The following is a 13,572-nucleotide window of genomic DNA, read 5'->3' on the forward strand; positions in this document are numbered from 1 at the left end:
CTTCCTTTGTTACCAGTTGACTATCACGGTCGGGTTGCTGGACTGCTGTCGGTGAACACTCAGCTTTAACGTTACTCTGGGTTCTTTGTGTTAGCATGCCATCTTTGTCGATCCTTGCAATGAGCTGATGTTATATTAGCAGCACAACACAACATCAGTTACTTTGCATTCAGCATTTAATGCTATTGCTACTTTTTGAACCTAGAATCAAAAATGTGGGGTGAATCTTTCTGAGGAAAACCACTTGGTTATTAGCTACCTGGCTCTAAAGCATACTCTGCTTTATTGGCATTTTTTACTGTAATAGGGTAAAAAGTTACATTTAAGTTGTGGCGATTGAGACAGTAAACCAATTAGAGGAGCATTTACTCAGTTCCCAGTGCAAGTGAGGTTAAGACCATTTGTCCTATATAATTGAAAAAGCCCTTTTGCAACTAGAGAAGTCAATGTCTACTGCCCACATTTAAGGCTCTTCCTCACCTGCCTTACTTTCCAGATCAGAAGGCTACATCCATCTTTTCTTCCCTCCCAAAACTGTGTCATATTAAGAGTGGAAATTAAGAGTGGAAATTATGGGTGGGACACAGGGGAGCAGATCCCAGTATTGTCTTTGCCAGTGTGCTATTACAAATATAGCAACATAATATTCAATAATATGATCATTTACATTGAATGCTTTTGTGCTAATTACAGACGCAAAGCAATACCCTTTCAGTTCATGTACAACCAAAGGCATTTTTTTCCATTATATATAGTCTATGTGAAGGACTGAGGTCACACTGCTTTCAAAAAGCCACGTGATGATTTATGAATTATGGGATGTCAGACAGCAAACTAATGACCTTAGCCAGGTGTCCATCACTGTTATTTCAGGCTAAAACCTTAGAAACAGCTGATAATTTGTATATAATTGCACCACTAATATCTTCTTGTTTATTTACTACTTTTAAACAAAGTTCACTGATAAGAAATGTGCAGGTTAAAAAAGTTGTTTGCGAATGCGACTTCTCGTGTTCCTGATGAAGACCCACCCTTTAAACCTGCCGTAGGGTTTTGGGTGGATATCTGTCGCTCCCAGTTGAGACCAGTTGAGACTGGATGATAATCTGGGAAAAGGCTGGGGAAGATCTGGGGATTGGAGCCTGTGTTATGAGAAGAATGTCTGCTGCCTCACAAGCGTGACCCTGTGGTACATACAGTACAGACATGTAATGTAACGAATTGCCTCACTGTCAGACAGGTCAGGACAAGAATGAATACATCAGAGAGCAGCCCGACAGCAAGCCCTGTTTATAATTAAAATCCTTTTTTAAAAAATATGGGTTGTGTTTGTCAGATGGAAAATTTAGGACGTTTAGAAAAATAACACTCACATAGATATCCCACTGTGGGATGTGCTGGTTGTGTTAAAAATGTTAATATTTCCTGGTCCTAAAACTGAGATATAGATTTATGGTGTTTAGAATAGAATAGAATAGAATAGAATAGAATAGAATAGCCTTTATTGTCATTGTACAGAGTACAACGAAATTGGAGTGCCACTCCCTTGGTGCAAGTTTCAATAATAAATATAAATGTAAAATATAAAAAGTACAAAAAAACAATCGTAAGTACTCAAACAATAGTATGTACAATATATACAGGATAGCAGCATTAATATAATGACAGTATGAATAGCAGCATAATATAATGACAGTGACGGTATGGAATAGGTTCAATTGTTTTTGTGCTTATTTACTACGGTGATAGCTCTGGGAAAGAAGCTATCCCTGAATCTGTTTGTCCTGGTTTTATGTGACCTGTACCGTCGGCCTGACGGTAATAGTTCAAACAGTTGGTTGCTAGGGTGAGAGTGGTCCTTGATGATATTGCCAGCTCTGCTGAGGTACTGAGAGTTTGCAGTGACCTCCAGGCTGGGCAGAGAGCAGCCAGTGATCTTCTGGGCTGTGTTGATGACCCTCTGCAGTACTTTCCTGTCCGCAGCTGAGCACCCTGCATACCATGTTGTTATGCCGTACGTTAGGATGCTCTTCTATGGTGGCTCTGTAAAATGTCACCAGCAGCCTCTCCTCCAGGTTGTTCCTCCTGAGTACTCTCAGAAAGTGGAGACGCTGCTGGGCCTTTTTAACCACCACTGTAGTATTTGCAGTCCAGGAGAGGTCATCAGATATCTGCACGCCCAGAAACCTCATGGAGTGTACCCTCTCCACACAGCTCCCGTGAATGTAAAGTGGGGCCGGGTCTGCTCTGCCCTTCCTGAAGTCCAAGATAAGTTCTTTAGTTTTCGTGGTGTTCAGTTGGAGGTTGTTAACTGAACACCACTCAGTCAGTCTGTTGACCTCATCTCTGTAGTCCGACTCATCCCCCCTTGAGATGAGTCCAACCACTGTGGTGTCATCCGCAAACTTTATGATGGTGTTTGAGAGTTGGGTAGGGGAGCAGTCGGATGTGTAGAGCGTAAACAGGAGGGGACTCAAAACACATCCTTATGGAGACCTGGTGCTGAGTGTGATGGTGCTGGACCGGTGGGGGCCGAGTCTGACAGACTGTGGTCTATTTGTCAGGAAGTCCTTGATCCAGAGGCAGATGGGGGTGGAGAGTCCCAGGTGAGACAGTTTCTGGACCAGGATCTCCGGGATGATATGATTGAATGCTGAGCTGAAGTCCAGAAAGAGCATTCTCACATAGCTTCCTCAGTGCTCCAGGTGACTCAGCGCAGTGTGGAGCGCTATGGTGATAGCGTCCTCGGTGGAACAATTTGTCCTGTAGGCAAATTGGTGGGGGTCCAGAGTGGGAGGCAGACCGGCCCTGATGTGCTGACAGACCAGTCTCTCAAAGCACTTCATCACTACAGGCGTAAGTGCAACAGGCCTGTAGTCATTTGGGCTGGCCACAGCTGTCTTCTTGGCGATGGGGATGATGGTGGAGGTTTTGAGGCAGGGCGGGACGGTGTTTATGAATATTTATGAATAGAATCATAGAAACCAGTCACGTTTTGACTGTATGCAACAATTTCTTTTTTCTTTTTTTTACAAGAAAGAAATTGTTTGTTAACATATAACATGTGAAGTTCAAGGAGATTTTTTTTAATTTCCTTACATGGTGAAATATTACCACCTAGTGGTTGATGTTGGATATCCTCAACTTAATTTGCTTTTTATAACAAAGCAGAAAGCTATGTCTCTAAGTCTCAGAATTAAAATAAAATAAATAAAATAAAAATTAATTTATGTTTAATTTTCAAGTTTTGCGCTTAAAAAGATAAGCAGTTTGGATTTTTACCATATATAAACTTTTTACTATATATCAATACATTTCTTTCTTTCTTTCTTTCCTTAAAAAAACAAAACAAAACAAACTTTATTAGCCATAAAAATGACTCCCAATCAAATGAAAGATTTTCAAATCTTTCTAGCTTTTCCGCAAAGGATATTGCAGAAAAGCTAAAGCTGCTGAGATGCTCCTCAGCAGTGCTAATGGCCATTAGCACTATATGTGCAATATATGTAACTACTGTCCACTGTATTTAGCTTGAGCTCTCACCTGCGGAAGATTACATGCAGGTTCGTTTCGTTTCCCAATCTTTAGCTAAATGTTTGTCACTTTTGTTACAAATAGAGAGCGCCGTTTAGCAAAAATATCTCAAAAAAATAAAGTCTTTATTCGGTGTTTTTGTTGTTTCGGTTGTCACAGTTCTGCTGTAATGGAGGAGCTGTTGACTTGGTACTATTTTAAGTTATTTCGCCTAAAACATTAGCTACAGCTGGACAGTTCAGTTTTTTGCCAGAGACTGAATGGAAGCAGTGTGCTAGCTAGCTAGCTATTTATCTAAAACCAGTCGTTGTGTGTTCGCGTTTTCATCAATGATTGTACCTCAGCTGTGAGAATGAAATTTCATACATTTTTGAAATCTATGATATAATATTCCGGGAATGGTATATTTTATTAAATACTGTGGAATGAGAAAGATGGACACCGTCCCTTCGATAGCTCAGTTGGTAGAGCGGAGGACTGTAGAGGCGAAAGCTGAAATCCTTAGGTCGCTGGTTCGAATCCGGCTCGAAGGAGACATGTTTTTTTTTTTTTTTTACACTTCTCAGTAAATGTTTTGACATACGGCCAGTCGTTTTTGTACTGTTTAATTTAAACGTGTGCTCATTCATCTTTCATTGACAGAGGAATGCGATCAGTTCAGTTGTTCAGCAAGATTACTGTGAAACTCCTAAGCCAAATTTAATGAACCTTGGTGGAGAGGTGGCGCACTGGAAAAGCAATAAAGCATTAATGCTTTAAAACTGCAAGGTGAGATTGCTGAGAATGCCTTTGTAATCGTCCATGCAATTAATGTTAGTATGCTATTATTCTGTAAGCTTCTTTCAGTTCTTGTCCTGCTAATCTGTCTCACCCCTGTGATAAGGCATACCCCACCTCTTACTGAAATGTGCCCCAGCTCTGCCTCACTCTGGCTGGTAAAGTAAGGAATGGAATGAGTGCATATATGTTAAACTGAATCTATAATTGTAGAGCTATAGCATTTTTTTTCTAACGTTGAACCGCCTCTGTGCATGTTAGATTTCTGCTCCTGTGCTGCTATCTTGTCCTGAGCTGTTTGTGCAACCTTTGAGTTTATTGACTGCAGACCTTCTGCTTTATTTTCCACAGGCTCTTCCTTTTGGCACCTCAAGGTGGTGGAGCAGCTGTCCAGCCGGGTAGGTGCTGTTTAACTGGGTAAGGAAGCTTCTGCCAACCTAACTTTGCTGAAGTTCAACACACACAAAGACAGGACAAATGTAGCGCCACCTCCAAACTAATTAGCATGTTATTCTCAGGGTATGCTGATGAGAGGCTGGAAATCACTGGCACATTTACTAATTTTGTGTTACTTCACTGAAAACGGTCAGGTTCGATTGATTTTTGAGATATATTTCTACAAATTTGCCTCTCTGTCCCTGATAATAGTATAAGGAACATTATTCACACAACATGACCTAAATGGATGAGAATAGGAACGCTTAAAAACTTTAATTATGTTAAGCTGGAAATATATTAATGACAATTAAATAGGATTTAAAATACATCAGCAAAATCACAGGTTGTGCTAAGATAATTATGACTTGAAAATTGTACAAGAAGAAATCATGTGACAATAAAGAGTCAATTAGGCACGTTTAAAAAGGGACAAAAAAGTTTAGATATAAACAAGTGGAATGTACATCAGGGTAAGGTGCAGTATACACAAGTTAAACCCAATTGACTATGTGCACGTTAGCATATGCTACTTCCGGTGCGGAAACTCCTGTGGGGAGCTTTGTTTCCGGTGTCCTATTCACGACCTGTTTACGGTCCAAAACAAGTTAAGCAAATGAATGAATCAAGCGGCGATTTACATTTCTATAGATGTATTGGGCATTTACCCAATATATCTGTAAATGATGTTCACCGACTTGTCGATATTTTTTCCCTGTGCCTCAGAGCAAAAGAGAAAAGGGATTCAAATGTTATATTTCTCAGCTGTCCTTCGTTTATCGCGGGTGTTATGTTCTAAAAAATAACCAGCGATAGGTGAAATCAAGTAGCCAATTTTATTTTTTGATGGTGCAAAACATTTCGTGGACATACGGTACTGCACTTCAGAGTCACACTGCTAGCGATCGATGCAGCGATTCTGTACTGTACAGGAGAGACGTCACGGAGGAGATCGTCTGCAGCGATCAGGACGCAGGACACAATGTGATGTAAAAAAGCATGCAAACTTGCACTAAAAAATCTGCGAAACAGCGAGGTGGAAGGTGAACCGCGTTATAGTGAGGCACCGCTGTAATTTTGAAGGTAAGTCACAACATACCCTTCGTAAATACTAATGTATAGAAACCTTTACCAGCAATCATTCATTTTTTTCACGGTTTGTTAACATGCTGTGTAGGTGTGTACTTGACTAGCTGATCTCGACATAACGGGGGAAACATCTGGTTTAACTATTCTTCACCTGTAGTTTGAATGCTGAACATTTGCCTGTTTAAATCATAAGACCAGTCACTATACTATAGATGTGCTTCTGAATGTGGACGATGTGTCTTCTGCTGCAGTAATGCAGTTCTGCTTGTGTTGAGTGATGTAAACAACTGATCGATCTAAACTCTTTAAACGTCAAAATTGATCATTAGATTTTTTATGACACAACAGCGGTGAGTGTTCCCACCTTCTGCTCTTTGTAACTTAACGCGATCTTTCCGTTTTCGAGTTTTGGACATGATTTTGGAGCCTATCTTCGCAGTAGCGATTGACCGCAAAGTAAAGCTACCGGAAATGTACAACCCCACATCCGGTCTCAAACCAGGAAGTTAGCATTTTCTCGTGCACAGGGTCAATAGTTGCTTGAATAATATTCTGTATGTAGAATAGCCAGTTCATAAGCTCGTGAGAGAAGTCAGTGTGTACATTTAGTCTTCAAGGGACATAAGAATACAGCATCCTGAAATCACATCTCCTGAGGTTTGGGTGACTTTCTAACAATTCTTTAATGGGAATAGAAAATTCACAAATCCAACAAACGCAGATGCAAGAAAGAAAGAGCCTGCACACTGCTCTTATCAGTGAAGTGTCACAGTGAAGCGTAAGGATCCGTTTCTCCCATTCTGCTCCAGTTGGTCTCAGATAATGGCCACACACTTCTGACTAATTGTGGTGTTGACCAAGATCACTGTGTAGGATCTTTGTATTTTTGTGACTGAAGTAATTGCCAAAAAAAACCCAAAACTTGTTTGGCGTGTGCTTTCATTCGTGGCGAACACGCTTCCTGGGGGAGGCCGGAGAGTCCAGGGAAAAGGCAGTGGGAGAGACGGGGCGGGACTCGGGGATGTACTCTGTCTGGTACTTCTCAATGTAAGGTTTGGCCACATTCCACACCTGGGTTGAAAATATAAGCACATTTAACGACATGCCACGTGGAGCACGTGCACTGAACAACTTTTTAGAACTTGCCTTTTGATCAAGTAGCAGGCGGTGAACCGCTTCGATATCAGGCGACATGAATCTGTCTTTAATCCACGGTCTGTTTAACGGCAGGAGAGTAAAAGGAGAAAGTGGAACAACGGGTAAATATTAACTGTTAGGTATATAGTTTCAACAGGCTCAAAATTTTGTACCTTGGCCGCATCTGTTTGACTTACTTGACCACGCTGCGAACAAGTTCATAGACCTTCTCCAGTGGAGTGGTGGTACGGAGTGGGCGGAGGAACTCGATGCCCTGACATGCGGCCAGCAGCTCTATAGCGAGGACTGGTAACAGGAAGTATCAATTCAGTTTGGCCAAATCCCAAAAATATATCTCTCATTTTAGTGATAAATATTGAAAACATTAAATAACATAGATCACAGCCAATTGAAAGCCATCTATGGGTTTTTACTGCTGTTTGAGCCTTTAGTTTATTCCATGACTTACAAGAACTGTGGATTTTTTTCCTCAATATTTTTTCAAAAGACGGAGAAAAGAATTTTAAGCACAGAGATAAATGATATTTGATGATAGTTTAATCATTTATCTGTTTTTTAAAACCTGTTGGTTTAAGGTTAACCTCTGTATCCGCCCAGTAACCTGCGGTTTTGTCTTGTCGGTGTACACTGGCATGGTTTTCAGCAGCGACCTTTGCACTTTTTGCAACAGAAGCAGCGGAAACTGACCGGTTAGTCTCTTTGATTCAGGGACGCTTGTTGTTTTCAAAGAGTTACAGTAAAAACAGTTGGTTATTTGTAAATCTGATAGTGGTAATGCAGCAGAACTATGGAACAGATTAATCATTTTACTCACTTATTTGTTGCCTGTATAGAGTTTCATTGGAATTTTAGGACTCCCCACCATAAATCTATTGATTATTATACATAATCACAGAATCACGTTGTTAGGAACACCTGCTCAGTTGCTCGTTAGCACAAATGTCTAATCACCCAGTCACATGTTAGCAACTCAGTGCATTTAGGCATGAGACATGATCAAGACAGCCAACTGAAGTTCAAACTGAGCATCTGAATGTGGAAGAAAGATGATTTAAGTGAACGTGGCATGGTTGTTGGCACCAGATGGACTGTCCCAAGTATTTCAGAAACCGCTAATCTACTGGGGATTTTCCCAAATAATCATCTCTAGGGTTTAGAAAGAATTTTCCAAAAAATATCCAGTGAGTGGCAGTTCTCTGGGTGAAAATGCCTTCTTAATGCCAAAGATCACAGTAGAGTGACCAGACTGCTTTGAGCTGATACGAAGGAAACTGTAACTCAAATACTGTTGCTACTCATTAGAAACACAACAAATCACACTTTAAAGCAGATGGCCTACATTAACAGAAGACCACTCAGGTGCCATCTATGTCAGCTAAGAACATGAAACTAAGGGTACAGTTTTCACAAGGAAAAAAAAAATTGGACCACATAAAACTGGAAAAATGTTGCCTGGTCTGATGAGTCTTGATTTCTACTGCAAAAGTTAGATCCTTATGACTGGTAGGGTCAGATTTTGGCATAAACAACATGAAACCGTGGATCCATCCTGCCTTTTATCAACAGCTCAGGGTTGTGGTGATGGAGTGGTGCAGGGAACGTTTTTTGGTGCACTTTGAACCATTTCATACCAACTGAGCATTGTTTAAACACCAAATCTTACATATTGTTCATCTTTTAAATGCTTCTTACATCAGAAGATAGACACAAAGCTCAGATAATCTCAAAGTGGCTTCTTAGACATGACAGTGAATTTGCTTCACAGTCACCAGATTTAAATCCAACAGAGCACATTTGGGATGTGATGGAGCAGGAGATTTACGTGATGGATGTGGAGACAAATCGGCAGCACCTGTCATGATAGTATGAGGAATGTTTCCAGCTCCTTGATGAATCTGTGGCACAAAGAATTAAGCCAACCCAGTACTTGTGAGGTGTACATAATTTAACAATGCTATACCTTACCTTGCTCCACATGCTCTATTACCCTCAGGGCCTTCCTAGCAGCCCATCCTCCCATAGACACGTGGTCCTCCGTGGCAGCACTAGTGGACAAAGAGTCCACAGACGATGGGTGACACAAAACTTTGTTTTCTGAAACTGAACAGCGTGAAAGAGTTGAGATTAATGTCAATGCTCAAATATTGGGTAAGAAGAAAAGAAAAAAAAACCCTACAAATTTGTAACATTAGATCTTTTATTAAAAAATGCACTCTGAAGTGTAATATTCAATATCAAAGCCTGTTTAGTATATAATGTTATCATAATCTCATTGAAATTGGAATAATTTAGTAGGAGATTACATGTTATTTCATGTTTTTCACACAAACCTAAGGCGGCTGCAGTGCAGTGGGCAATCATGAAGCCTGAGTTGAGTCCACCCTCGTTGACGAGGAAGGCAGGCAGCTCACTCAGAGAGGGGTTACACAACCTCTCGATCCTCCTTTCGCTGATTGAAGCCAGCTCGTGGACTGCAATGGCTAAAAAATCCAGAGCCTATGAGAAAGAAAACAGTTGTTTAAGAAAGAAGAATCAAATCTAAAGCGAACCGAAACAAACTATCTTATTACTACATACCTTAGCTGGGTATTCCCCATGAAAATTCCCACCTGAAATGGTCTCACCTCTTTCTGCAAATACCATCTGGTGAGACCGTTAAGACAAAATTAACTGATTTCCAGTAAAATCCTGTGTGCAGTTTGTGGCAGATCCAACTTCAGTTATCAGACTTGAGACCAAACTGGCTAAATTTCATAGATCAGTCTTTTCCTCTAGTTTGAAAGACAGAAAAGGATACAGGGTTGTCAGTGGCACTGTTGATTTCTGTGTTGATGATATTCTGGACAAATGCAATTGTGTCATTGGCAATTCCATGAACCTGCGAGCAGAGAGAGGACACAACACTCAGAAAGAGATGTACGATGCTCAAACAGTTTTGCTCCAGCTCCATATCTGCTTTCTATGTGGTAGACCCACTATCTAGCACGTGAGAAATTTTCCCTTTCCCATCCAGAAGTTGCAGAAGCTTTAAAACGCTGTGGGAGAAACCTGTGATTTGGGGATATATAAATAAACTTGGGGTTACCTGAGGACAGCACCGCATGGTGTAGGCATCCTGGACTCTGTCACAGAACCTGTGGCTCTCTGTAAGAACACACCAGAACAATATGACACTCATTAAACACAGCATATTTAAGGCTGCATAATATTAGAAGGCTATACTCCATTAATGCCTGTCGGCAAATGCACCCCCAGCAACTCATGCATCTCATCTTGAGGTGGTGCAACTCTGAAACCACTGCCAGTGGTAAGAGCATTTCTAATATGCAAACAAGTTTTCGGGAGGAGGAAGGCACACAAACGTAAAATGCAATGATCAGAACTTTACATGAATATTGTTTGATGTTCATCAAACCTGCAATCTGGGATGGGTGGTGATCAGAGTCCAACAGTGAGCGGAAGCGTTGAGCCACCTCTATTTGCCCCGGATGTGGCCGCAGTGCATGGATGTCTGTGGGAGGAGACCAGAAATTGAATAAGGATGGATGACATGTAGTGCAGTTATACAATTGGAGGTAAATAATTTCATCTAGTTTCTGGTTTTCTTCGGGTTTATAGCTTCTGCGCACCACTGTCAAAGGCCTTGGTGGTTCCCTTTAGCACCTCCAGGGTGAGAGCAGCAATAATATCTGCCTGCTGGGCAATCGCCTGGGCTCGCTCCACGGCCTCTGCCCCTAGAGAGGTAATCATCTGTGTCCCATTGATCAGAGCCAGACCCTGTTAGGGAATCCCAGAGAGTGAGATGGGTGTACAACCCCAATTGCAAAAGAAGAAAAAATTTGAGTAGGTGTGTAAAATGTAAATATAAACAAAACGCAGGGATTTTGCGAAGATAATTTTTTTAAGGATTTTTTTACAGTGTCATTATTTTTACAAGTTAACCCTCATATTACTTTTTCTTTTACTAAAATTATTTTAATTCCATATATTTGGCCTAATATGTATTTTATTGTATATTTATGATGCAAATGCAGTTTATACTTCAAAATCTGTTATCAGTGAACTCTGGGTCAAATCACAACAGTGCAGACAAATCAAATAGATGAGCTTTTCTTTTTTTTTGAACATTACCTCTTTAGGTTTTAGTGATATTGGCTTTAGTCCATGTGCCTCCAGGACCTGGTCAGGAATGAAAGATGAAAAACATGTAAAAAGTCCAGGGTCATCAGAAAGCAAACAATGTTTCCATTTGCACCCTGAAACCTTTCACTCTTGTAAACAAGAGACACGTTTTCCTACGATAGTAGTTGCCCTCTTGTTTTACAACTCCAGAAAAGTCACTCTGAGCTTACGTATTTGGCATCAGCCCACCCACTCGTGGGAGACCACATTTTTCCCTCTCCCATGAGTCCGAGGGCCAGGTGAGAGAGGGGTGCCAGGTCACCACTAGCACCTACTGTTCCCTTTTCAGGGACAAAGGAGAGGCAGGAGGCTGAGGGGACAAAGTTATAGAGACAAAAGTAAGTCCTATGACAGCTGTCCTACCCCTGTCCTTAAATAAAGTTATCAACAGTTTACTGAAGCTGATATCTTACATCAGCTAACTGGTTTGAAGCTTACCGTTAAAGGCCTGGATCATGGCCTGGAGGGTTTCAAGAGAAACACCACTGTGCCCTTTGGCCAAAACATTGATCCTCAAAGCGAGCAACATGCGGGTCCTCTCTGGGCTTAACGGGTTCCCCACACCTATGCGTCACAGCATAACTCTGATTAAGATGATTGACGTACAGAGGGCCTGAAAACATTAAAATTAACATATCTGCGTCACAAAGAGTGTCATCACCTGCTGAGTGTGAGCGCACCAAGTTTTCCTGGAGCTCCCTATGGAACGAAAAGTGCATGGCATCAGTCAACAAACAAAAAGGGCTCTGTGTGGATGATTACAAAGACCAGAAATAGATCATAAAATGTATTTAAGGACAACTTAAAAACTCTACTTGAGTTTGCTGACAGGAATGACAGTTCGGGCAAATTTGCCAAAACCCGTTGTGATCCCATAGACAACTGCAGGGAGAACACACATAGGGAACTGAACACACAAAGTCTCCTGTTTTCCAGATACTGTAATTTAGCCAGTTTAAATTAAGCTCATTTTCACTGAATCACTGTATTTTAACCTTTGTTTTCTTTGACAATGGTGTCCAAAAGCTCTCTGGATTGCACAACCTTTCTTTCTGCCTCAGGAGTCAGCTAAAAAACAATGATAAAGGGAGACATTGGATCAAGTAAAAGATTACAACGGAGCAGTTACGGACAACAAAAGAGGTTTGTTGATCATTACCTTTATCTTGTAGAGTCCTCTGCCTAAGTTGATGAGATCTGTTGACGTCAGGCTGTTGCCATCCAAAGAAATATACTGGACAGAGAGTTTCATGTTTCAGTGAGTTAGTTAATATGATATGAATATGTTTTCAATTTTATCGGAAAATACACTTACCTCTTCAGGCTCTTTGTATGCTGCCGTGCTAGTTGACAAACTTAATTAAGGATAACATTTGGCAAAATGTAGTGTCACTCTCAGATTAATTATAATTTCCCACAAGGACAATTTTAACCCGAAATTAAAACAGTATGTGAAGAAAAAATGGCATTAAAAAAAGATTGAGTCGTTTTTAGTGCACACTACAGCACCTACTACAGCTGCTATGGCACAAATATCCAACAAGTGTAAGGATACAGATGAGAAACTCCCGGCTCACACGGAATAAAGTCAGGAGACATTGTATCTCCTTCAATAGCTGAAATGCACAGGAAAATAAATCACAATGTGTGCATTCCCCCCCTGGTTCACACAGTAGTTATATATAAAGCAAATTACTTATTATACACAATTACGCATCACTGAAGCAGAGTTAAAGGTAAACCATCGTCACCGTCCTTTAAATGTGTTGTACACATTTTTAATATATGCATTCTTCGTGTAGAAAGTTATTACCAAGCTCGACAAAGTCGTTATCCTCCAGTACATCTTCGATGGTGTCATCCGCGTCCAGCAGACCCAAACCCTGGCACCTGCGCACAACAAAACGTGTGTCTTTCACAGCCGTGATGCCGCCGTTGTCCGGTTTGTTCTTTATGTAACGTTTAAGCGCTTCCTGTCCGAGCCACTGGATGGTTTTGGAAGTGTCCCGGCAGGGCACTGCCAGCCACTCATCTCGAATGTGTACAGTAAAACGAGGCATCGCGCATCAGCGGGACTTGGCTGCAGTGAGTCCTGCGCGCCGCTCTCTGAGGTACCACTCTGGGCCGTTTACAGTTCGGCCACCAATAACACGCAGCTGGGGGAGCCACGCCTCCCCAGCATCACACCTCTAGAGATCATTGACCCACACGGACCGGTCTCAGTCTCACAAGTGCTTCCAATCCAATCGATGCGTTCACGTGATGTTTGAAAGTGCTCAAGTGTCTATAGAGGCTAAACACAGTGAATTAGATTAGAGGTCAACAGAGGAGTATGGGGCACCGTTTGTAAAGTGAAACATGCTGAAATTAACGTCAACATTTTTCCACATTTAGCTC

General features: G+C 41.2%; 1 protein-coding gene and 1 non-coding gene across 2 annotated transcripts; one reads left to right on the forward strand and one right to left on the reverse strand.

The window, feature by feature from the left end:
• Window positions 1-3,980: 3,980 nt before the first annotated feature.
• On the forward strand, window positions 3,981-4,067 carry trnay-gua. The gene is given in 2 exon segments: window positions 3,981-4,017; window positions 4,032-4,067. It is a non-coding gene; the product is annotated as a tRNA-Tyr (tRNA).
• Window positions 4,068-6,268: 2,201 nt separating this feature from the next.
• Window positions 6,269-13,280, reverse strand: hal (histidine ammonia-lyase). The gene is made up of 20 exons (XM_040026059.1): window positions 12,989-13,280; window positions 12,731-12,791; window positions 12,491-12,518; window positions 12,335-12,409; window positions 12,171-12,243; window positions 11,991-12,057; window positions 11,837-11,874; window positions 11,614-11,739; window positions 11,346-11,485; window positions 11,125-11,172; window positions 10,623-10,770; window positions 10,409-10,504; window positions 10,079-10,137; window positions 9,791-9,871; window positions 9,571-9,636; window positions 9,324-9,489; window positions 8,959-9,093; window positions 7,170-7,278; window positions 6,982-7,051; window positions 6,269-6,906 (listed from the first exon to the last, which is right to left on the reverse strand). The coding sequence occupies exons 1-20, from the start codon at window positions 13,233-13,235 to the stop codon at window positions 6,775-6,777; spliced, it is 1,965 nt and encodes a 654-aa protein (XP_039881993.1). The 5' UTR covers window positions 13,236-13,280; the 3' UTR covers window positions 6,269-6,774.
• Window positions 13,281-13,572: the final 292 nt, after the last annotated feature.

Source organism: Simochromis diagramma, unplaced genomic scaffold, assembly GCF_900408965.1.
Source record: "Simochromis diagramma unplaced genomic scaffold, fSimDia1.1 OVJJ01000293.1, whole genome shotgun sequence".
In the NCBI taxonomy this organism is placed as follows: domain Eukaryota; kingdom Metazoa; phylum Chordata; class Actinopteri; order Cichliformes; family Cichlidae; genus Simochromis; species Simochromis diagramma.

What these genes read in the sequence shown, in the direction of transcription:
- hal (XM_040026059.1), bottom strand. Translation starts at nt 13,235, where the DNA reads ATGCCTCGTTTTACTGTACACATTCGAGATGAGTGGCTGGCAGTGCCC. An exon ending in CATGATCCAGGCCTTTAACG is followed by an intron (nt 11,486 to 11,613) that starts GTAAGCTTCAAA and finishes TTGTCCCCTCAG; the next exon opens with CCTCCTGCCTCTCCTTTGTC. An exon ending in AATAGAGCATGTGGAGCAAG is followed by an intron (nt 7,279 to 8,958) that starts GTAAGGTATAGC and finishes TCCTGTTACCAG; the next exon opens with TCCTCGCTATAGAGCTGCTG.